Raw genomic sequence first — 22,300 nt, forward strand, 5'->3', positions numbered from 1 at the left:
TCCGCTATTTATCTTGTTCTTGCTTGTTCTTCGATTGCTTGCAGGAACAAAGACCTTCGTGGTCAGGTTGATCGTGCCCCCACGTGATCAATAACCCTCTGGAGTTGGTGTATCGATTGCTAAGGCGCTGCCTGCTAGGCCGTAGTCGGATCGTCAACGTCACCTCCTACCCAAATCGAGAGTTATCAATCTCATCGAAAGATCGGGCCACCCGCACCCGTATCAGCCGCCGGTTAGCCATACGGGTTGGCAACCATGGTGGGATGCCTTTTAGAATTTGGACACTGGTGGGCCAAAGTTCAAGCTCAAAATGCAAAATTAGAATGAGAGAGTGAGTATGGTCACATCTTGCTTGTGGAGAGAGAGTGAGAGACGACTAAGGCAAGTCGATTCCTCATCTCTAGTACTTATAAAGGCACCAATTGTTTCTTTTCTAAGAGCAACTCCACTCGGCCCCCCCATTTCGCCTCCGGCGCTAAGCCATTTGGGGGGGCGCCAACGCACCCTCTTCGTTTGAGGCCCAACTGCGACCCAACCGCACCCCCTAAACGTTGCCCCCCCAAACGTTGCCCCCCCAAAAAATACAATTCAAACAAAGTATTGCCGCCATTTCACAGGCCGGCCAAAATCATGAAATCGCCCAAGTTCATCACAAGTTTCTGCGATCAAAATAACATCAAACTTAAATAAAAGTGAAATCACTCGGCCACTTCGTCTTCCGCCGGCGCTGATGGCTCTTCCGTGCCCGCCGGTGGTGTAGAAGTGGCCGGAGTTGCGGTGTCGGGCGGTGGGAGCGCCGATGGAGTAGAGGTGGCCGTTGCTTCTGTTTGGGGCGCCGACGCCGGCGCTCTCGCTTCGGCCAAAATGAGCCTGCGTTGGCCGTCGTACCACGCCTTCACCTTGTCGTCCATGCCGGTGGTGTCGCATGTCAAGATCAACAAGTCCTCCCGCCTCTTCTTCGCCGCGACATTCGCCTTGAGGATCTCGAGCTTGTCGTCTTGCTTCTTGATCACTGTCACCCACCGTGACGCCGCGACAGCCTCCCTCTTGGTGGCGAGCTCGTCCCTCTTCGCGGCTTGTGCGGCGGCATCGGACATGCACTTCTCGATGCATGTGTACAAGCGCTCCGTGGCCGGCGTGGCATCCCTCATTTCCTTTGCCTTCTTGTGGCCGATGGGCCGGCCTTCCACTGCCGCCGGAGGAGCGGCTTTCGGGTCGTTGGTGCCGGTATTGGCCAGGGCGGCACGTGTCTCCGTCCACTTGTCGCACGTCTCAATTCAGGTGAAGACGTGGATGAACTTAAAGTCGGCGCCGTCGTTGTCGTCTCAGAAGGCGGTGAACATGGCGACCATCTACAAGACTAGGCGTCAAATGTAAAATCGGCGACAAAACGCTCAAAGATAGCGCCGGCTTACCTGACCGTGGGAGTTGCTGCCGCTTGCGGGTCGCCGGCGCACCTCTTCTTGAATGCCATGCCACTTGTTGCACGCTTGTTGGATCATTTGCGACCGGTGCGAAAAGCCGGACTCGTTGCGATCGTGGGTCACTGACGCGAACTCCCGGTTGATGACCCGACGCTCATCATACGCCCTCTTCACACGCCGACAATAGTTGTCGCTAGATGGATTCGCGCCGGTGAAGGGATCCAAGCTCACGACCTTCCAAGCTTCGGCGAGGCACTCGTCCTCCTTGGCGGTCCATTTGGGGCTTCAGCCTCCGTCGCCGGCCTTCTTCTTCTCGGCCGCACCCTTCTTCTTCCCCTTTGGAGCGGCCACGACGGGCTCCTCTGTCCCGTCGGCCCATTCTTCTCGCTCTTCGGTGTCCTCGGCGGCGTAAGGCTCCTCTTCTTGGTTGTAGGTGTAGTGGGCGTGCTGGGAGCCGTCGTTGATCATGTCGGCCATGATGGAGTCGCCTTGCGACATTCTACCGAACGGGTTGGGCGCAGGCTGGCTGCTGCCGGCGGGGAACTGCTGGAAGGTGTTGGGGTTGAAGCTGCCGAGGGGGTGGGTGTCGGGGTAGTCCGGAACCGTGAGAGGGACGGCGTGGCATTCCCCTGGTGGTCATGGGGCATGTGGGGCGACACCGACGATATGCCCGCCGGCGACGGGGACGACGATGAGCTCCCTGGGCTGCACCTGCTCCAGTGCTGGGCGGAGGGTGGCCGCGGAACCGGAATGCCAGCCATCTGCGCCGAGGCCGTGGCCGCGCCCCTCTGCGCCTCCGTCTGCGCCGCGACCGCGACCCTCTGCGCCTCCATCTGTCAGGCCAGGTCGGCGGTCCTCTCCTTGGCCCTCCTCTCCCGTTCACGGCGGAAGGCGCTCTCGACGTTGCGGCGGGTAACATCCGCCGCCTTGTCAACGTTGTTCATCCAAGGCGGCCGCTCCTTTTCCTTGGGTTTCTTCGCCACTACGTCGCCGGCCAGCGTGCAACGAGGCGCTGATACCTCTTCGGCGCCATGGTTTTTCTTGGAGCGGCGACGGTGTCGGTGAGGCGCTTTGAGGTGGTGTCAATGGCGAGAATGGGGGGAAATGGCGGGACTTGGCGCCCAGGCGGGGGGGGGGGGGTGTGTGTGGAGGAGTGGAGGGAAATTTGGAATATCCCCGCCGACAGGTGTGGCCCACGTTGCCTTTTGGCTTCAGCCGGCACCCCCGATCGCCCCCCCCCCCCCCCCGCCAAGTTGGGTTCGGCATGGGAACGCCGGATAACTTTTTGGGCCGCGCCTGCTAACAAAACAAATTGGGGAGGCCGACTGGGTGGGTTTTTGGGCGCCGGCGCCCCCAAGCCCGTTTAGGGGGCCCGAGTGGAGATGCTCTAAGCAACCCAAGAAATGTACATACTCCCACACCTCTATGTTAGGTCCACTAAACCAACTCAAACAACCACAGTTAGCCTACTAATCTTTTTCGTTGTGTGCGCTTAGCAAATAATTAGGACTGAGAATTTTCGGTCTCTCCCGGCACGATGGAGTAACCGCACGTAAAAACATTTCCAATGGGCTACCCCTAAGTTATCCCAAATTTTCTATTTAGGACAAATGGACATCTTGGCCCAAAAATCAACTCACATTGGGCTACCAAAACAGACAAAAAAAATACTCAAGTTGCCCATGTTTGGGAGAGAAATGAGGTGTCCGATTTGTCCTCCGTCGCCCACGTACCTTTTTCCCTTCCTCCTCCCGAATCGGTCGATCCACTCCTCCCCACGCCTCATTCTTTTTCCCACAACCTGCCCCGCCATGGAGGAGAAGCGGAGACCGAGTCACCTCCCTACGCCCTAGCCGCCATGGACGGCGCGCCGAGAAGCTTCGGATCAGCTGCTGTCCACGTCGGAGTCGCCCGTCGCCTCCCCGCGTCCTAGCCGCCATGGACGGCGCGTCGAGAAGCTCCAGACCTGCCGCTGTACACGCCGGCGCCGCATGTGGCCTCCCCGCGTCCTAGCCGCCATGGACGGCGCGCTTAGAAGCTCCAGATCTGCCGCTTTCCAGGAAGGCGCCTCTCATCGCCTCCCAGCGCCCTAGCCGCCATGGACGGCGTGCCGAGACGCTCTGCGCCTGCTGTTGTCCAAACCGGCGCCGTCCGTCGCCTCCCGTCGCGACCGCAATGTGGACGAGCGCGAGCTGCAGGGCGTTGCATCCTTGCAATCAGAATTGTGAACATGTATTTGAATCTTTTTTTTGCGCTGTACATGTATTTGGATCTGAACCGTGGCTGCGAGTAGCTGCTTGCCGCATCCTTGCAATGTTCTTGATTTCGTCAGTGGACATGTATTTGGATCTGATCCTTCCCCTCATTTGTGATGGAGGATGCTGAGGACTGAACATGGATTTGCTGCATTTGAGGTGGAATCAATCCATGGCGGACGATGGTCTGGTTGGCCAAGAACAGAGAGAAGCAACGTCTGGAAGAAGGAACGAGGAAGAAAGGAGAAGGGTCAGATGGGGCCCAGCGGTCAGAGAGTCAGAAAAGAAAAAAGAAGAAAAATAAAATATTCGGGGGAGAAATTTGGGGGACGCCTTGGGGTGACCATGGATGACACTAACCGAACACATGTCCATTAGCCCCAAACAAACAAAAAAAGAGACATCTGGGAACAAAATTTGGGAATCCTATTGGAGACGCTCCAAGGATTCAAAAAAAGAGCTCCGTGCGCAATCACAGCAACCAAATCAATCATCAATCAATTAATTAATTTATTAATCTTACCTAATTTTAATCGTGACTTTCATCTCCCCGCCCTCGCGCCCGTGGCGGAACCCTTGCCCTCACGGGCTGCCGCCCGCCCGCCCGTGCAGCGCACCGCCGCCGGTTCCCTCTCGCTCCGCCGCAGCACCAGCGCCTCGGCTCTAAACAAATATTGGAGAGTATTACACAATTAGTTGTATTTTAGATCACGTGTAATCATTCTTTTTTCTATTTTCCTGATTCTGTGAGAGGATTAATTTAATTGTGTCATACTCTCCAATACTTGTTGGTTAGACAAAACCTTTAGGCACGATCGTCAACTGTTCTTCTGCTTATGAAGCTGAAGCTGCTGCCTGTTTGTTTGGAGTCGAGACCCTCTGTCTGCATTCGGAGTTAAACCTTCACCTGGAGACGGACAGTCAGGTGCTAGCAAACAGCTTGATCTCGCTTGATTTCGACAGATCCCCAACTTGCTTCTTGCATCAGGACATTAGGAATGCTCTGCTCTCTTGTAACAGCTTTAAGATTAGCTGGGTTTGCCGTGAGGGCAACTCTTTAGCTCATGACCTGCTTAAGGGGTCAATCCCTGATTTGCACGGTTTTCAGCACGGTAGCATTTGTAACCGGATGTTTGATATGAGCTAATAGTTTGCTTTCCCCTAAAAAAAACCCTTTAGTTACTTAATTATAATATATTTATGTGCTCGTGGTTTTATATGACGCGCAAGTTTTACATTGCTACATGATCACAACTATTTAAAGGTGTGTTTGGTTGGTGAGTGGTGAAGGATGGGTTGGCCCCAACCAGATTTTAGGGACAGAACCAATAAATTTCATGTTTGGTTAAAAAAAGCGGGATCAACCAGTTTTCATGTTTGGTTAGGAGTTCATCCCCAATTAAAAAAATTGGTCGCCTTCCACTTTCCCGTGATGCCTCCCCTTCCCAGTTCCCACGAGTCCACGACGCCTGCTCTTCTGCGTTGCTCACCGTCAGCCTCGAGGCGAGCCGCGCCCCAGGCCGCTGCCGCTCGTCGTCGGGTTCGAGGCTGTTGTTGTTTTCGACAACAATTAGAGTAAGAGGTGCCAAAACTCGATGGCACAAATGCGAGTATAAAAGTAGGGCGTGTACGCCGGCCTTATAGCGAAGGTCGCCGTACACTTGGACAAGTTGACACGTCGATATTTTTTGAATAGATTCGGTCGACCCTGCGGGTGCGACTTAGTCCTATGTTAGGAGAGGCTTCGAGGAGGTCGTTAGCCAAAGCGTTCGGGTCTGATCGAGGCTCCCCGAATCACTTAGCGAGAGGTCGAAAGGGGCTGCCTCATACTTGGGCCGAGCGAGGCTTCCCAAGTAGCGAGGTCGAGATACCCTTAGGACTCTAACCCGACTCCCTCTCCTTCGGGCTCCGGCCGAACGAGGCTTCCCGAGATCCCGAAACTAGAGCTCCTCTCAAAGAGGCTCTCTAGCCCTCTCCCCTTGAGTTTATTCAAGTGAGAGTGAATGATACATGCCCCCATGGGGGGTATTGATAGCGTAGGGGTCGATGACAAAAGATCATGGCTACCCTTGAGGGAGAGAGAAGTGGGGGCAAAATGGTAAAAGTAGCTTTTTGGTTCATAACTTTTGCGTGCACCATATGGGAAGGCAGGGCTTGGTCCATGGTCCACCATGGACTAGGGGGCCCCTCCCCTCACTTTTCTTGCCCCCTACTCTAGCTCATTTGACCCTTTTGACTATGGCATGAGGGGCTTGACTCGTTGACTAGTCTTCCTTTGCCACGTAGGATTGACCGCGCCACGTGGACGTCTTGACTCGTGCTTGCGAAATGTTGACTTGGTCGTCGCCACGTAGGATTTACGGCCCGGTTCATATAAGGGTTTTATTTTACTATAACAGAGGCCCACACGCCGCGGCCGAGGAGATGAGGGAGATGGTGGAGTGGTGGATGGTCGTGGAGGTGGAAAGCTCTGGTGGCGGCTAGAGGGAGGAGGGCGGTGGCAGCGAGCGGGGCGAGCTCGGGCGGCGAGGGGGAGACGAGCGTGACGGCGAGCTGGAGCGGACGAGCACGGTGGCGAGGCGGACGAGCGCAGGCGCGGGCTGCGGCAGCAAGGGGGGCGAGCGCGCGCGCGAGAGAGAGAGAGAGACAAGCAAGAGAGACGTGGGAAGAGGGTGAACCAGCGTGAGCCGCGTGAGTCGACCGATTTCATCGACTCACGCCATGCGGCATTTTAGGCGAATATTCGCTCGGGCCGCTCCGCCCGCGCTTCGCCCATAAACCAAACGCGCAGAAACTTTGTTTTGAGCCAATCCAACCCACGTGGTGCGGCCCCGCTCACGATCCAAACACATCCTAAATGGTTCAACAAGTAAACTGTAATAAGAAATAACTTAAGTTCAAAAGGCACATATCGTGAAGGCGTGTGTTGCACGTACAATCTCACTAGTTCATTAGCAAGGAAACAAAGAGATATCTCCACCAACGCTCCTCCTCCGCTGCCTGCCTCGCCGCGCGTCGTGAATCGAGTTTGAGTGAATGGTTCCACTAGACCTAGAATAACTTCTTTACTGGTCCAAATTAATGGGAAAACAACTGTGGAATTAGTAGATAGTGGATTCATTAATTACAAATTTCCTACTTCTCACAACTTGGCCACTATCAAATTAGACTCCACCTTCCTTCCAAAAATAAATATTAGACTCCACCCCACACATATAGTTGCAAGTAACCATTGACTTCACCATTTTACAAAAAAAGTATAGAAATACACGCTTTTATCAATTTATATGATTTGTGTCCGCGAGATGATTTACTTGTAGAAAGATTCAGAGTACCCAATCAAATATAAGTGATTCTAGAAGTTTCACTAAATAATGTGAATTTACAAATCAAGTAGTACTAATGTATATCCAATGTGGTTTCTGAAAACTTTTTTTCCCATAAGTATTGGGACTTGTCATTAGCATGTTGAATATCTCATTTGAACTCGTTTTAAGGCATGGCATTAGGCCCACTTTATTGATAACCAGTGGATAGCACACGCGGTGCTCCGGGGCTCAAAGAGGACAACATATCAAGTGAATCCGTCAAATTGGTGCATCCCTGCATCCTTTAATCCTCAACCGTCTAATTAACATCGTGTGTATTACTCTCTAATTCAAATCCGTGCTAACTTTTATGAAACCGAGGGGATAGCTTGTTCCGCCGGCAACCATTCAATCTAGCCCATTTCTTTTGCAAAAACTTTGATTGCATCTCCTCGTGAAAGCATCCCTTCGTCTCCCTCGCGAGATGCGTCTCAGGCGGCTTGGCCCATATTGCCATAGCCCATAGCTGCCTCCCGACGGCGGCGGGGCGCTTCGGCCTAGGCAAAAAAGACGTCCACGTTCGCGGCGCCGACGGTCCGCCGCCGTGGCCGCGAGCCGAAACCGCGCGGAGGCTAGTCAGGAGCTTCTCCCTGTCCTCTCCGATCTCCTCAGACGAGGGCCGCCTGGAAGCGGCGAGGGAGATGGCGTCACGCCGTCACCATCGCAGTTGACAGGCACACTGCCGAGCGTTTGCCGCAGCCGTGCCCGGCCGCCTTCCGCGACGATGGGCTCCAAGGGCAGAGGCGGGGGCCACTGTGGCTCGGTCCATGGTGGTGGCCGCGGACGCTGTCTCAACGAGATGCACACACGTCCCGGACGTGGTTAAGAGGAGACGAAGTGTAGGTTTATAGGTTTCGTTCGGCGATGGAATTGAACACCTTCAGAGCCATCGTCGCTGCTCCTGATCTTTTCCGCGGCGATCCTGATCTTTTCCGCGGCTCTTTCCCGGGCGAGAGTTCCACGGCCCGGTAGGTCGGGAACTATTCCTCGGGCTCGCTCGCTCCCTCGCTCCGGTAACCTGAAGCAACGTTGCCGCGTCCCTCCGTCGACCGCGATCGATCCCGTCGTCTCCCTCCAATTCCGGCGACCAGAAGCAACGCCGCCTCCTCTCTCCGTCGACCGCAGGCGACACCGCCGCCTCCCTCCGGCGACGCGACCCCGCCGCCAACCTCCGGCGGACGCGAGCCGCCTCCCTCCGGGGACCAGGGGCACGCCCCCTCCCCCGTGCCCTGCCCCACCTCGAGGTTCCTCTTCCCTCTGACGTAGCAGGTTCTGGAGAGCTCCTAGTTTCCTACTCACCTGTGAGCACAAAATCCCTCCTTCTCCCCCTAGATCCAAAACTCTTGTGCTGCTATATTCTAGATTTTTGAAGAAACCTGGTTATTAACTTTGCACGGTTGATTAGAGTTCTTGTTCCTATGTAGTAAAGCGTTCTCTGATGCGTGGTAGTCACAAAACAAATTGATCCAATATTGCTAATTTGTGTAGTAATGAATCAGGAGGCAATCCTATGGACGAAACCATTCTTTCTGAAGTTGCTTATGCTTGTCAGTTTGTCATTGCTTGATTCTTTCATCTTTGACTTTATCAGCAGTGCTAAATCCAAAGCTGTGATGCATTGATTTTAATGGCAGCTCGCTAAAGTACTGGCCTATTCTGAAACCATTGCTGCTTCCTAGGTGCCCTCTATTTGTTTGATCAATGGCATGTTGATGTATGCATCAGATTAGAACTGAATATATCTAAATAAGTTTAGCTATATTTGAACATACTACTACATATATTTCAAAACTGGCACCGTTTTTAATCATGTTACTATTATTTTCACGGTAATTAGGTTGTTGCATAGATTAGAGGATGGACTCTAGGAAGGAGATAATTATGAAATTTATGATGGCCATGAATTGTTATGGACATCTAGACATGAAAGTTCAGCCCTTCATTGCAGTAATTAGTAGCTGCATTTGGCATGTGCTACTCTTGGAAATTTTGATGTACCTGCATTCCTCGATGCTGATGTGTCCATGCAGGATATAGTGATCCAGTTTCAGTTTGAGTTATTTTGTCACCCTGGAAAACTGTGACATTAGGCTAGAATTCACCCTGGGTCATGTGTTTGCATGAGGGCTATTGCTACCACATATACTCCTCTACAGGTTTCTTGAATTGATTATTACTTGGGAGCATTTGGTTTCTTCAGGTGATAATTATCACTTAGGTCAGAACATTGTTCTAAAAGAGAGAAACCTGAACATGACATGCTTGGTTAATTTCCTGTGTTGTGTTAAGACTTAAGACCCTTGTAGCAGATAGCATTGAACAGTATGCATATGCCGTCCTCAAAATCATAGTATTTGTTGCATGGTGCTTTTGGCTACATGGTTGGTATATAAAGATCTACCTTTTGTTTTGCAGTGTTGCTGAAACTTGGCTGCAAGCATTGGGAGCCACGGATTAGGAGATTATTTTGTCTTTGGATGGAAGTGGTTGGTTAAGTTGTCTTTGCCGAAATATTGCAAGATCACGCTTATTTTATTGTACAAGAACTGATCATCATGTTTGTAATCATTTTACTCCTAGGGATGGTGGAACCACATATTCTCTATGTTTGTCCTTTTCAAGTTTCTTCCTTTTCTATGAATATTCCTGATTTGGCAGGCATTATTTGTAATCTCGTTGACATTTTTTAATTAATTTTATGGTATTCTTTGCAGTATTTTATTAATTTGTTGTCTATGTGTTGATTTTTATAACGAGTTCCCCTGTTCTTTATATGATCAGGATTTCCTATCCTCCCTCTTCATTTCTGTTTGGTAGCAGAAGGCTGGGGAAATTTGTCACGCGGGGGGAGGGGATCCCGTGTGTCCTTCAAAATCCCCTCGTGGGGTTGGCTTCCCTGGGTTCTTATACCCCAGCAACCAAATGAGCCCTGAAGATGGCGTCCTGAAGATGGGCCGGGGATTTGAAGATTAGAAGCCTCGGGGGCTTTAACAGAAGATAACGTCGGCTTAATTAGAGGCGGGCGTGTAAATGCAAACCTCCATCGCTTTGGGTGCAACACGTAACGATTAGGATCGTTAGGCTCACTTGATACACAACACACCACGGATTTACTGGATACGTTGCCCTCAAAGAGTTATGCATCTGTCCATACGTGAAATAAAAATTGATTGCAATGAAGCAAAAGAAACATTATATGAGCACTAAAACTCATCACATGATTGATTTGAGAGGGAATACAAATGTGTCTGTATGATATACAAATTTATCTATCTTCATGACTAATTTCTCTTGTGACTGAAAAACAGAAATATTGTGGTGGAACTACATTTTGGTGTTGCTTTGAGTTGCTTCTTCCAGGGGAATAACTTGGAGATGTGGCGTACCATTTTTCATGCATTCAGTGTTGACAAATGGATAATCATACGGTAGTTGATTTGAGGCATGAACATGAGAACATATGCTTTTGAAAATAAAACACATAGGTGGTGGTTCAGTATCCTCGGTTTTTGAATTACATTTGTACATTTCTTATGAGCTTCTCATGCTGAAATGATGACAGAAAAAGGACATGATTTAGTGAATTTTGTAATATCCTAGGGGTAAAAATTTATAATGAGAGTGTCTTGATACAAAAATATATGTTTCCGTGCACAAAGGTGACGATGGTGATATTTTTTTGGGCCGGTATAGATGCGAGGAAGTTGACGATGACGGGGACAACCTGCATGATAATAAGGTAGCAAACATTAAAGTACTATGCTAACGTGTCACCGTACGCCCGTTGGTCAGTATGCGTGTATAGCCAGGAGACCGCGCATAGTAGATTGGAACATGGTGCATGCATGCATTTGTAAAATCTGAAATTTTAAAAAGTTATAGCTATTAAACCTTGTGCTCGATTTACGATCCGTTTTCTTGGTTAGCTTTGTCTCGACTAAATCTTCGAAATTAGCTCCCATATTGATATGTTTCAATCCCAAAAAATCCGTCTTAAAAAGTTACCACCCAATTATATATGAAGTTACCATCGTTTTTAGTAACAAGTTACCATTTCACAAAATAGGTGTTTACTATGTGATAAACTTACCACCCCTATTACTAACAAGTTAACAGATGCAGGGGGCGTATCCACCTTGTAGGCTGTGGGCAGCTGCCCCACTCAATTTTCATTTTCTTCATACTAAACCTACTATGTATACAGGTTGCCCCCACTCTCAAATGTCTAATTGGTTCATGAAGACATTTTTGCCCCCTCTCAATTTGTATCCTGGCTCCGCCCACATGACAACTTCATGCAAAATTGGGTGCTTATTTCTGCGTTAAAGTTACTACCCAATAAAAATATGAAACTACCATCCCTGTTAATGACAAGTTACCACGTAACAAATTCAAATAAATTATGATGATTACTTACACGTTAAAGTTAACACTCAACAATATATGAAGTTGCCACCATGTTTGTAAAAAATTACCGCACGGCAACTTCATTCAAAATAAGATGGTTACTTATGAATTAAAATTATCACAAACAATTTATGAAGTTGCCACTCTATTAGTACCAAGTTTTTCACATGGTAACTTTTTTCAGAGTATGATGGTAATTGTGCATTATTGCTTGATAACAAGAAAAGCTTGAAAAAAATCCATCAAAAAATATTCAAGTGAGGTCTAGTTTTGAAGCTCTCGTTGATATGTGAATTGGACAAACGACTCAAGCTATAAAACAATTTAAGTCTCAAAATTAGTTAGTACAAAATGCATGCAACCATGCATCCAAGCCAAAATGCATGCATGCAACGATGGCTAATTAGAACGCACGTGCTTACAGAGACAACCATAGATGAAAACCAAGGTTGGCAATGCACACCATCTACACGGAACGACAAACGTGGCCCCACTCCATGTTGGACGTTGCTCGACCAATAAAAACCGTATGCGCGAGAGAACAAAATAAAGAACGTCAGCTTGTTATGAGTTAGAACATTAAGGATGTGTTTGGTTGAGGAGCCGGGGCCAACCCATCCTCTCACATTCACCAACCAAATGATACGGGTGCGGGTGGCCCGATCTTTCAATGAGATTGGTAACTCTTGATTTGGGTAGGAGGTGACGTTGACGATCCGACTACGGCCTAGGAGGCAGCGCCTTAGCAATCGATACACCAACTCCAAAGGGTTATTGATCACGCGGAGGCACGATCAACCTGACCACGAAGGTCTTTGTTCCTGCAAGCAATCGAAGAACAAGCAAGAACAAGATAAATAGCGGATGCAATCTAAAATTGCGAATATACTATATCAAACCAATGTCTCAACGAGACGATAAGTTGGGGTTCCGAAAGCGGTAAAACAGGTGGTCTAACCGACACACGCGATTACACGAAGTAGTAGCGATGGCTAACTTTTAACTAAACAAAACCCAAGGCTCCTTAGGGGGGCTCATGGGGTATATAAACGAGGAGGGAGAGATATTTTCGTCCACCTTGAATAAGGAGTCCGAAATCCAACTCTATCTCTAACTTTCCTAACAAACTACAACTCTTTAGGAAACAGAAAAACAGATCCGTCAGCTTGTTTTGTCCGCCACGGTCAGCACAAGTCGAATCTCTTGATGGGGCTAGATCCGTTGGAAAGGTCTTGTAATTACCTTTCCAACAAGTACTTGTTTGCTTGATTTGGACTCCGGATGCGGCCTGGGTGATTAAAACAAATTCGGGTCTCCTGACAGCTCGGACCCAAATCGGATTCAACTTTAATTCGTGATATCTTTCTCTAGCAAGCTCCGAATCATGTGCCGTTTGATTTGTTGGAAAGTACACTTGATAGGCTTCACTTTGAATCTCCCTTTGCAGGCTATAACACTTCATCTTCACTTTGGACTTGTAAAGTTCAATAAAATGCCTACATAATAAGATTACACAAGATAGTAACTCCGCCTCTTTGCAAGTAACATATTGAAAACATTTTGTAATTGAATTCACCTGATTATAATTATTAGAGACACCAACAATTAGAGTTCTAATGGTCGTATCCATGGTTAGTATGTCCATATCACCAAATACACTCTAAATAAATCTGAGTGTGAATCAACTTGATGACGTGGACACTATGCATGTTGAAATTACAAATATTACATTTCTCTTACCGATGATCAAGAGATTATAGATTTACGTCATTTACCTAGATCAGAATATTTTTTTTACGTAATCCTGACCTACATTATCGGCCTACACGGGCCGCTACAAGAAGCCTGCTGCGTGTCTGCGTTGCCGGCCCAACCCCGTCGTCGCCGTGCCCTCCGGCCTCCGCCGCCTCCTGCTCTTCAGCCGCCTCGGCGCTTGTTCGACAGCCATCCCTCTCGCTCTACCCCCTCGCCTCGTGGGTCCTCTTCGTCGAGCCAGCGCCGCCGCCTCCAGTGTCTCGGCTCCTCGCCATGGAAGGAGGCGGCGAACGGGATCACGAGGCGGAGCCGGAGTACCACTGCCACGACTTCGAGTGGGAGGACCTCCGGGCGGACGTGGAAGCTAACCCTTCCTTCTCCCACCATCTCTCCCCTTTCCCCACGACCGCCGCCTCGCCGTCGCCGTCTTCGGAGGCCTGGAGAAGCTTCCACCGCCGCCACGCCTCCGGCAGATTCTTCAAGGTTCGCTCTTCCCAACTTGCCTCCTTTTCTTTCACCATTGTCGAGCTTTATCATGTACCATATGCTTTGGTAAAATAAAATCACTTAGCTTCAGTAATTACTAGGCAAAATGTGCAAACCGATGTAGCAATTCTGTCCGCAAGAACAAATGATACGTCCACACCATTCGTTTTCTCTTGCCGATCAATTTGACATGGTCATATCACTTCGTTAGGAAAGGAGATATTTGCTCAAGGAATTTCCTGACCTGCTTAACAACAACGACGTTGCAAAGATGTTAGAGGTGGGGTGTGGGAATGGGAGCACTGTTGTCCCCATTCTACGGTAATGTCCTCCAAACTTTCACTTTATTTTATGAAAATTGGTATGCTAGTAGTGTTGTCTTCCAGTGCAGAATGTTGATTGTGTTTTGAATCACTACATTGTTCCCATTTCTATAAATTCTTGTCTGCAGTTCAAGTGTAATTAATAATGGAACTGTCAGTGAATGATGATATCGGCATGCTCACTCACTGACTCACAAGGAACTTCATTGCTAATTTCTTCAGGTGCAGTCGAAACAACATTGTCTATGCTTGTGATTGTAGTAAAGACACTCTAGAGAAGGCAAATGAGATTGTAAACAATACAGAAGGTCTTGATGGCAAAGATAGGTTCCATCCTTTTTTACTGGATGTTTCTAAAGAAACTTTTCCAGATTGGTTGTTCTGCAAATCATGTCAAATGTCAAATGCAAAGGCTGTTGACCTTTTACTAGGTAAATATTCCGTTTATATATTGTTCTAATTGAAATTTTCTTTTCACATATTATTGATCGCATCATATATTGTTCCTTCTAGATTCAAGTGAGCATAATACAAGAAAGGAACACCCTGTCTTGCTGAAAGAAAATCAATGTTGTGTTGGTGGCATAGATGCTGTTACTATGGTTGGTGAATTTCACTCCGGTGCTCATAAGTTCATGCTCCCTCTGTTTGGTGAACGATGCATCAGCACTAGGAGTTCACTACTCCCTCCGTTCCATAATTCTTGTCGAAATATTACATGTATGTAGACATTTTTTAGGAATAGATACATCCATTTTAAGGCAAATTTGAGACAAGAATTATGAAACGGAGGGAGTACTATTTTAGTTTTTCTTTCTAAAAGTTTATCATGGTTCAACCTTGGATCTCCATGTACAGTGCTTTTCTTCTAATCGAATGACAGGGATAGACCGTCTTTTTCTCAAAAAAAAAGTTTATCATGGTGTACTAGCATTTACATTTCGAAAATGCAATTATCAATCAGCCTTCAAGAAAACCAAACCTTCATTACTGATGCTCATATTTACACCCAGGTTATATATACCAGTGCCTTTTTCCCCTCCCTAAAACCCAGTTGTTTTTCTTTTCATTGACAGATATTCACATTGTCAGCTATACCCTTTAACTTAATGTCAATTACCATACAGCGTTGTGTTTCTGTTCTGAAACCAGGTGGCCTAGTTCTATTCAGGGATTATGGTAACATCTCATGTTCTCACCATCTCAGACATCCTGTAATATTAGTTAAAAACTTTATCAGCAATCCTGCTGACAACTCTTTTTTATCATTAGGTCTTTATGACATGACAATGCTTAGGTTTTCTCCCTCCCAAAGAGTCGGATTTCGGGAATATATGCGCGCTGACGGCACTTTTTCTTACTTCTTCACATTGGATACTATGAGGGAGCTTTTTCATGCTGCTGGACTACTAGAGGTAACTTTCAATTGCTTTGACATGTTTTCGTTATTGGAGGTGAATCTGAACTTGAACTTGCACATGTTTCTTTCTACCCTTTGTCATGGTCAGCATTTCCATCATGGTTCATGGGTCAGTAGCAGGCTAGGAGCTGCGGCCAACACGCGAAGAAGCCCATCTGCAGCGCAGCACTTATAGCAGCATGTCATGTTGATAAATCCCAGCTTGTTATCTTTATCGAATTGCTAATTAGTTTTAGTTGCGTCTTTTCTATTTGTTGCATTTGACTGTCACCTAGATATCCACTGTTAGGGGAGCAGATATCGTACTAGAGGACAAGCGAATAACATAACGAGTTACTTAGTCTATATCTCCTCCACCCTTCTGGTGTGACTGCCTCCATAGTGCCATTCGCACTACAGGGATGCACTTCAGGCCCTTATCTAAGCAAGGCCATTACACTTGATCTTAGAGCCACTCACCATGACTTGTACTGCATTAACAAGATCAATCACCGAGATGTACTTTGGGGAAGATTTAGAAGCATGGGACAAGACAATGAAGGCAAAGTGTGCCAATGCGATGCCCCCCCCCCCCCCCCCCCCCCCCCCCGCCCCCACACTGTCGCTCTTGATGCAAGCATCTCCTTTTGTTCCACCACCACTGCCCTTAGTGCTAGTGCCATCAGGTCAGGGAAGAACAGGGCTACTGTTTGCGACCATCTTTTCCTACCCAGCGGCTGGCACCTATATACCTTCTGTGCTACAGAATAAATTGTGTGCTCCTGGTTGGTTTGCGCGTCTTGTACTACGACAGCATGGCCCTGCAATCACTCTGCGAGTTATGGTTGGTTTCACATGTGGAATTATGGTACTACTCGTTGCCATGTTCAGTTTCACTAAAAGAAGTTCAGTCAACAGATTGCTAAAATATCCCTTCTTCATATTAGGTGGTTTGCTTCATGTTCATTTTTCAGCATGCGTCTACAGCTTATGTAACACTGACTTGAATTGTGGTTTATCCGTGTGCAGTTGGAACTCGAATACTGCTGTGTTCGATCAATAAATAGAAAAAACGGGAAGAGCATGCAACGGGTATGGGTGCATGGCAAATTTCAGAAACCCACAAGATGACACGCGATAGCTGTGGATGTAGAAGCTAAGTCAGGCAGTGAAGGAGACGTCATACCAATCGATGCAACATTAGGTAGCAAAGAAATATAATTTCCAGCAGCAAACGTCCATGAAATTTGTTGAAGTTGCAATTAATCTAATTAATTCGGTACTTATATGGACTCCTGCAATTTGTTTGAGTTGTGCGTACTGTTACTGGTGGACGATCAGTAAGGCCTGCTACGGTGGCCGCAGGAGGCAGGACCCAAGTATTGGCGCTAACCCCTTCTATCCTGAATTCCTGACCTGTTATAGCTCTAGAAACGCCGTGACTGCCGCTCTGCAAGTTCGCAGCTAGCCAGCGATGAAGAGAAAAAAAGAACGAAATGGCAAGGACGGGCTGGGAGCCTGGGATGCACTTCCTCCGCTTTTTTTTGACTGAGGCTCGGACCAATAATTATTCCATGAATATGTAATTTATGTGATATAAAATTGATATCATTTTATTTGTTTTCAAACGGTTATAATTTCTATCACATAGCTTGTATGTTAAATGAATAATTCTTGGTCAAAGTATTGATCAAAAGAAATGAAATATACCTTATATTAAAAATGAGGAATTAGTTTTTAGACTTCAATACTGGTAATTCCTACCTGAAATATGACCATTCTAACTGAGATATATTAACCTTGAGGAAAAACTGAAAATTTTGGCGGAGCCTCGTTTGTTTCTATGACATGCAATCTAATACGGAGTATATATTTCAATTGTATTCAATTAGCTAAAATTACATGCATGCAAACAAGGTACATAAACTCTCCTAAAGACTCCAAGATAGAAACATAATACTCCTAAGCGACCAAAAGACCCAAGCTAAGCAGTTCTTATGCCGTGTAGTTATCTCTATGGATTATGACTCTTAACTAAAACAACATGACAAGGCTATATGCGATGTCCATGTAAAGTGATGCTATTCCCTCCCATGCATGCTACATTAGTGTTCTGAGTACACGAACCAAACCAAACAGATGATACTCCTAGACCACTGCATAGGCATATGCATTTGACGTTGGTAGATTGTTTTATAAACTTAGTCAAAGTTGAAAAAGTTTGATTTAAGACAAACCTAAAACATCTTATAAGGGAGAGAGAGTTTGACTTAAGACAAACCTAGAACATCTTATAAGGGAGAGAGGGAGTACTTTGCTAAGTGCACCGATAGACCAAGTTTGGTGGGTGCAATTGGATAAGCTTTCTTTAATCCAGCATGGAATCATCTACCTAACAAGTATATATTTGGTGAGCCGTGAGCATAAGTAGACAAGCTTTCCTATCATGTTGTGATAGTAGTAATTCTTGACTGGAAGGTAGGAGAGTGTTCTTCACACCATGGTGATTACGTACCTGTTTTCTACCAACATATATATGGTGATGTCAAACAGATTGCCATTTCTTTTTTCCTGCAAGAATAACAGAAGGAAGAAAATCACAAAATTGGAAAGTCATACAGTATTTGAGATTGACATGTGGGTCACATTTCAGCCTCTGTGACCTTAATAGAGCACTAAATAAACGAAGTACAAAGTGTGGTACCGAGTCTCTTAGCATGTAATTTTAGAGTATCTTTGGTTTGAGTCCAAACTTGACCCACCAAAAATTTAGATAGGCAAATAATTGGTTATGCTTTTGCTAGGTCATGAGTTGGCTAATTTTGGTCAAAAAATTGGACTAGAGTTTGGTAGAAGAGTTTAACTTGCCAAATAGTTGGCAACTATCCAAAACAAATGCCAAATTTTTGTCAGTGACCAATATATTGGCATGGTGCCTGCACTGAACCAAACAAATAGATCTGAGACTGATGGCTGACCGGCCTACACCCCTGACATGCTAATTAATTAAAAAAAAAGAAAAGGGTGGTGGTCTTTTACTAGAGATACTACTTTGCACATGGACTATTTATTACTCCAATCACATGCAAACGACTTCTAAATCAATTAATGCAATCATTTTAAGATACATCACAAGAACATGCATTGTAGAGGTTGTCTCTAATGAATAATCATCACCTAAGATAACGTGCTAAGAGACCATGCGTTGTGACTTGTGAATGGCCTAAAATGCATTCTCTGCAACACAAAAGAAAATGTTACTCTCTCACGGCAAATGCATGAGTTCTCCTTCATTTTGCATAGGGAAACTGCATTATGACGAAATGGAGCGAGCATTCCCCTAATTTCCAATCTCACTATATGGCAGGTTCGGCCAAACGGGGCTGTGCAAAGCCTTCATGTTCAGCAGTCGGACGATTCTGGTAACCTCGCCGGACACGTGCAAGCAAGTGCTCGTGGACGATGATAACTTGGTCACGGGCTGGCCGAAAGCTACAGTCGCACTCATAGGCGCCGACATGATGGTCGAGAGGCACCACCGCCTGCGGAATCTCACGGTGACAGCAACGTCCATCATTGTCTTCGACGCGCTCACCGCCTACATGGCCTTCATCGACCAGACCGCTGTGTCCACCCTCCGGCAGTGGTCTGAGGTCGGCAAAGAGATCGAGTTCCTGACGGAGCAGCAAGGTGACATTCCAACTTTTAATATCACAGTTGAATGCCAAGAATGTCTTTTTGAATGGAGAACTGGAAGAGGTGTTCGATCTATAAGCATTCACCTTCTGGTTATCATGTTCCTGATGGCAGTCTGTCGAAGGCGGCGCTCTCTTTACGGCCAAGAACATGCACCTCGTGCATGGTTCAAATGTTTCTCCTCTGTGGTCATAGGAGCTGGTTTTCCGCTAGTCCTCATGCTCCTACATTATTTATTCACACTTTCGCTCTTGGTCACACATGCTGCTCCTGTATGCTGATGATCATTACCGGGGATGACCATCTGAACATTTTCAAACAACATCTTCTTCATGAACAGCTTCTCATGACTGATTTTGGTCTTCTTTATCACTTCATTGGATTGAAATCACTTTTCAACTCCTAACGAGTATTATAATTTTCAAGAAAAGTATACAAATTATCTTTTTGACCGTGCGTGTCCCACTGATCATCAAATTGCAGAGACACCAATGAAAGTTGGTACTCATCTCAAACCTGGTGATGGTTAGCTTAATCACCTTTTGCGTCTCTTGAGATATCTTTGTGGTACCATGAGTCGTCGTCTGTTCTTATCTGCCTCCAGTTCTTTAGAATTGTAGACCCACATATTCAGGTATGGTTGCTCTCTATCGGCATATTGTGTTTTCCTTGGTTGCTCTTTTATTGCTTGGAAGACCAAGAAACCGACAACTGTCTCTCGGCATCTTGCTGATTTTCACATGAAGGAGGAAACTCGATTACAACATGTCTTTTTTCTCCAAATTCAGTATTTAGGATCCACCATGAGTTTGAGGGGGTGTCAAGTGTTCTGTTATTAACATATTGTGTACGTTTTCTTTTGCTTATTTCCATATGTGTTATTAGCATATTATTCTGTCCAAGGGCTCCTTTGCAATATATAAGTCTTTTTTCTTGTAACATTATTTATTTTGTATTTATTCTTAGATTTGTTAGGCTGCCAATTTTGCATGTCCTGCATATCTTCTTTTTGCCAAATAGAGTGATGAACATGTTTTTGAGGTTTACTCTAATTTGTTATGTCCGAATCCTGTCATCTTGTTTAAGTACATATAGTTAATCAATTGTATCGAATCCACGCAAAAGTAAGAAAGATTTTCTTCACGAGATGCCCATAATCACACCAGGCAACCATTGCATGAGTTCAACTCATAACATTTTAAGACCACTATAAATGCTGGTGAATCAATTTGAGATTGTTACAACATTGTGTGAGGTGCATGTTTCATCAGAAAACCTTGTTTATTTGCAAACCATTTAGTTGTTTTGACCGTATTTTTTTTTGTTTTAAAATGGAGAAATATAACATTGATGACATTAGTTAGTTAAAATATACGTTTCATTCTTTTATGACGCGGCATTATGTGATACCTGGTGTGATATTTTTTGAAAAACCTGAGAAAGATAGTGTTGTAGTAAAATAAAACTCCTATATGGGCCGGACCGTAAATCTTAAGTGACGATGACTAGGTCAACATTTCCCAACGTGAGTCAAGGTGCCAACGTGGCGTAGTCAATCCTATGTGTCAAAAAAAGTCAAAAAGTCAAGCCTCTCATGTCATGGTCAAATGGTGGAATGAGCTAGAGTAGGGGGCAAGAAAGATGTAAGCATGAGGCTTTTGGTCCATGATGGATCATGGACCAACCCCCACTTTTTCCACTTGGTGCACACAAAAGCTATAGACCAATGAGCTACTTTTACCACTTTGCCCCCAATTTTCTCTCTCCTTCAAGGGTAGCCATGGTCTTTTGTGATGGACCCCTAGTCTATAAATACCCTCCATGGGGGCATGTATCATTCACTCTCAACTTGAATAAACTCAAGGGAAGAGGGCTAGAGTGCTCCCTCTAAGGTTCACTCTTGAGCACCGCTTTTGACTAAAAGTCGACCGGCCTCGAGGAAACCTTCTAGGGGACTCTAGTTTCGAGGTTCCGAGCTAACCTTGGTTAGCACGGGCTTGAAGGAGAAGGGGAGGATGATGAGGTTATGAATACTCAAGTGTTGATATCCAAGTGTTATCTATTGTTCCATTGGGAATTGGTAGATTGCATAACCGTTTTGTGGTCGGCGGCTACGTGCGCAAGCGTGTGGTGTTGCGAATATCAATTAGGGTTGAGAATTGTTGCATTGGCAATGAGGGTCCAGCCAGAGATTCGTCAGCCTCTCACGAGTTATCATCCATCTACTACGAGCTCAACGAGAAGATCGGGCCACCCCTTATCAGGTTGGGTTAGAGTTCAGAGGGTATCCTAACCTCGATACTTGGAAAGGCGTGTTCGGTCCAAGTACGAGGCAGCCCGACGAATCTCTCGCTAAAGGTGTCTTAGGAAGATCCGCTCGGCCCAAGCACTTGGCTAACAACCACCTCGAACCCTTTCGTAACATAGGATTAAGTCGTACCCACAGGGTCGACCGAACCTATTAAAAAAATATCGACGTGTCAACTTGTCCAAATGTACGGCGACCTTCGCTATAAAACTGACGTACACACCCTACTTTTATACACGCACTTGTTCCATCGAGCATTGACACCCCTTACTCTAATTGTTGTCAAGAATAATAACAGATAGATTCTGTCGAAAAAGCAAAGAAAAGAGTAGATATAAAATTCCGCAATTACAAGCGGAGCTGAAAAGTATATAAAAAGAGTTAAAAACAAAGGCAATCTTTTATTGAAATTGAAAAATTGTGATATTCATCTGTAGAACGTGTTAGAAAAAATAGTAGAAGTAGAACAAGTATAAATAAGAAAATCTTAGTTAAGAGGGTTCATGTAAAGAACAGGTTCTAAATCACGATCGATTCTCATTTCAAAACCTGCAGCAGCAGCTCGGGCTCTTCCTGCATGGCACAAATGGCCCACAAAAAAGAAGAATCTTAGAACAAAATGTTTATGATTATTCTGTAATTGAAAGTGTTGATTGTCCTAAAGCTTTGTGATGTTTGTTTACTGTTTTTGTTTTTGTGTACAAAGTTTATCTTTGAAGGGTCTCATTCCGTTTTAGTTGTGTATTTGTGCTACTGACAAGACAAGTTCTGATAGACAACATTGACGTTTAATTAAATTCTAGGGTAATTGACCGTTTGAAAGGGGTTGCTAAGAAAATTTCGAGAGATGTCGATAACATTAGAACTTGTATCATAACT

At 46.0% G+C, this 22,300-nt stretch overlaps 1 protein-coding gene and 1 long non-coding RNA gene across 4 annotated transcripts; both read left to right on the top strand.

Moving 5' to 3' along the window:
* The first annotated feature begins 7,404 nt into the window (after positions 1-7,404).
* LOC112269259 lies at positions 7,405-9,772 on the top strand. Its single transcript, XR_002960802.1, has 2 exons — positions 7,405-8,348; positions 9,463-9,772. It is a non-coding gene; the product is annotated as an uncharacterized LOC112269259 (long non-coding RNA).
* A 3,559-nt stretch (positions 9,773-13,331) lies between these two features.
* On the top strand, positions 13,332-17,045 carry LOC100844642 (methyltransferase-like protein 6). Of its 3 annotated transcripts, none has more exons than XM_003581054.4 (7): positions 13,332-13,692; positions 13,907-14,016; positions 14,241-14,449; positions 14,532-14,620; positions 15,095-15,197; positions 15,291-15,433; positions 16,447-17,045. In XM_003581054.4, exons 1-7 carry the CDS (start codon positions 13,483-13,485, stop codon positions 16,546-16,548), a joined length of 966 nt encoding a protein of 321 aa, XP_003581102.1. In that variant the 5' UTR covers positions 13,332-13,482; the 3' UTR covers positions 16,549-17,045. The 3 variants fall into 3 exon arrangements, with proteins under 3 accessions (XP_003581102.1, XP_010239757.1, XP_014751039.1); XM_010241455.3 differs by having other exon boundaries at positions 15,146-15,197; XM_014895553.2 differs by lacking the exon at positions 16,447-17,045 and adding an exon at positions 15,527-15,783.
* The last annotated feature ends 5,255 nt before the right edge of the window (positions 17,046-22,300 follow it).

This window comes from Brachypodium distachyon, chromosome 5 (genome assembly GCF_000005505.3).
Source record: "Brachypodium distachyon strain Bd21 chromosome 5, Brachypodium_distachyon_v3.0, whole genome shotgun sequence".
Classification (NCBI taxonomy): domain Eukaryota; kingdom Viridiplantae; phylum Streptophyta; class Magnoliopsida; order Poales; family Poaceae; genus Brachypodium; species Brachypodium distachyon.